Here is a 986-nt window from a genome sequence, read left to right as displayed (position 1 = left end):
ATGTGAAAACCATAAACACTGAAAATAAAAAAAAATAAAAAAAATTACATTGTTGAATGTTTTTGTTTTCCTATATAATTTCTGAGGTTACAAAGACATTACATAAATTTTTTTGTTATATAACATTTAGCCTTTAAAAATATATTCATTTAATTTTTCTTTCTCTTTCTCTCTTAAGTGTTCATTCCAGATGTTGTACTCATCTACACTGAACATTCAAACAGCACTAGAGTTCTCCAGGACTACTTAAATAAAAGCCAGTTTTTTAAACGATGGCCCCGATAAGTTTTTCTTTTCTTTGTTAACATTTAAGCATCTGCCTTTTAACAGGTTAATGATTGAAAGATTTGTATTTGAAGCTGTTCACCTCTATAGCTAAAAATATCTTGAAAAGCATGTTCAACAACAGGTGAATTGTATATGATGCATATGAAGGCGTTCTGGAGAAGGTCAGGACTGGGCGGCCCTTGAAGAACTGACATTATAAAAAGAGATCTGTGTGGAGAACATGAACATACTGGCAAAATGAAGGTCCTTTTGCTCTTGGGATTGGTGGCTGTTGCTCTCTGTGAGCCAACCAAATTTGTGGGGTAAAATCTTGAATATATTTTCTTCTCATTAACCAGAAAGATTACAACATGTGGAGCTAATATCTAAGATGGTAATATGTATACATATTTAAATATAGACATATTCATATATCTCCACACTTCTCTAGAGATAAGGTCCTCCGTCTGACACCAGGATCTGAGGAAGATGTGACAATCATCAGGGAAATAGGCCACAGAATCAAGGTAAAATTTAAAATGCAAACTCTTATTAAATATATAAAATATGGGCTTATTTATTTATTTAGCATTTTGTATAAAAGCACTGAGTGGCAAGGTACAAAATAATAATAATAAGTTGCAGTTTTTTTTATTTAATTATTATATTTAGAAAAATTCTAAAATATATTTTCTCAAAAAAAAAAAAAAAAAAAAAAA

General features: G+C 30.0%; 2 protein-coding genes across 2 annotated transcripts in view; both read left to right on the top strand.

Annotated features, from left to right (window-relative positions):
* The window catches only part of LOC107576085 (type-1 angiotensin II receptor A-like), a 2,875-nt gene extending 2,654 nt beyond the window's left edge, over positions 1-221 (top strand). The window contains exon 2 of the mRNA XM_016262350.1: positions 191-221. The gene's annotated coding sequence lies outside the window, so the exon portion shown is untranslated. The remainder of the gene's footprint in view (positions 1-190) is intronic.
* Positions 222-501: 280 nt separating this feature from the next.
* Positions 502-986, top strand: part of LOC107576087 (carboxypeptidase B-like) — a 2,199-nt gene continuing 1,714 nt past the window's right edge. Inside the window, exons 1-2 of the mRNA XM_016262351.1 lie at positions 502-590; positions 719-794. Of these exons, the coding sequence (XP_016117837.1) occupies positions 526-590; positions 719-794 (141 nt within the window). The 5' untranslated portion in view covers positions 502-525. The remainder of the gene's footprint in view (positions 591-718; positions 795-986) is intronic.

The sequence above is a fragment of the Sinocyclocheilus grahami genome, unplaced genomic scaffold (assembly GCF_001515645.1).
Source record: "Sinocyclocheilus grahami isolate Dianchi unplaced genomic scaffold, SAMN03320097.WGS_v1.1 scaffold3193.1, whole genome shotgun sequence".
NCBI lineage: Eukaryota > Metazoa > Chordata > Actinopteri > Cypriniformes > Cyprinidae > Sinocyclocheilus > Sinocyclocheilus grahami.
This window is presented reverse-complemented; position numbering and strand designations above follow the sequence as displayed.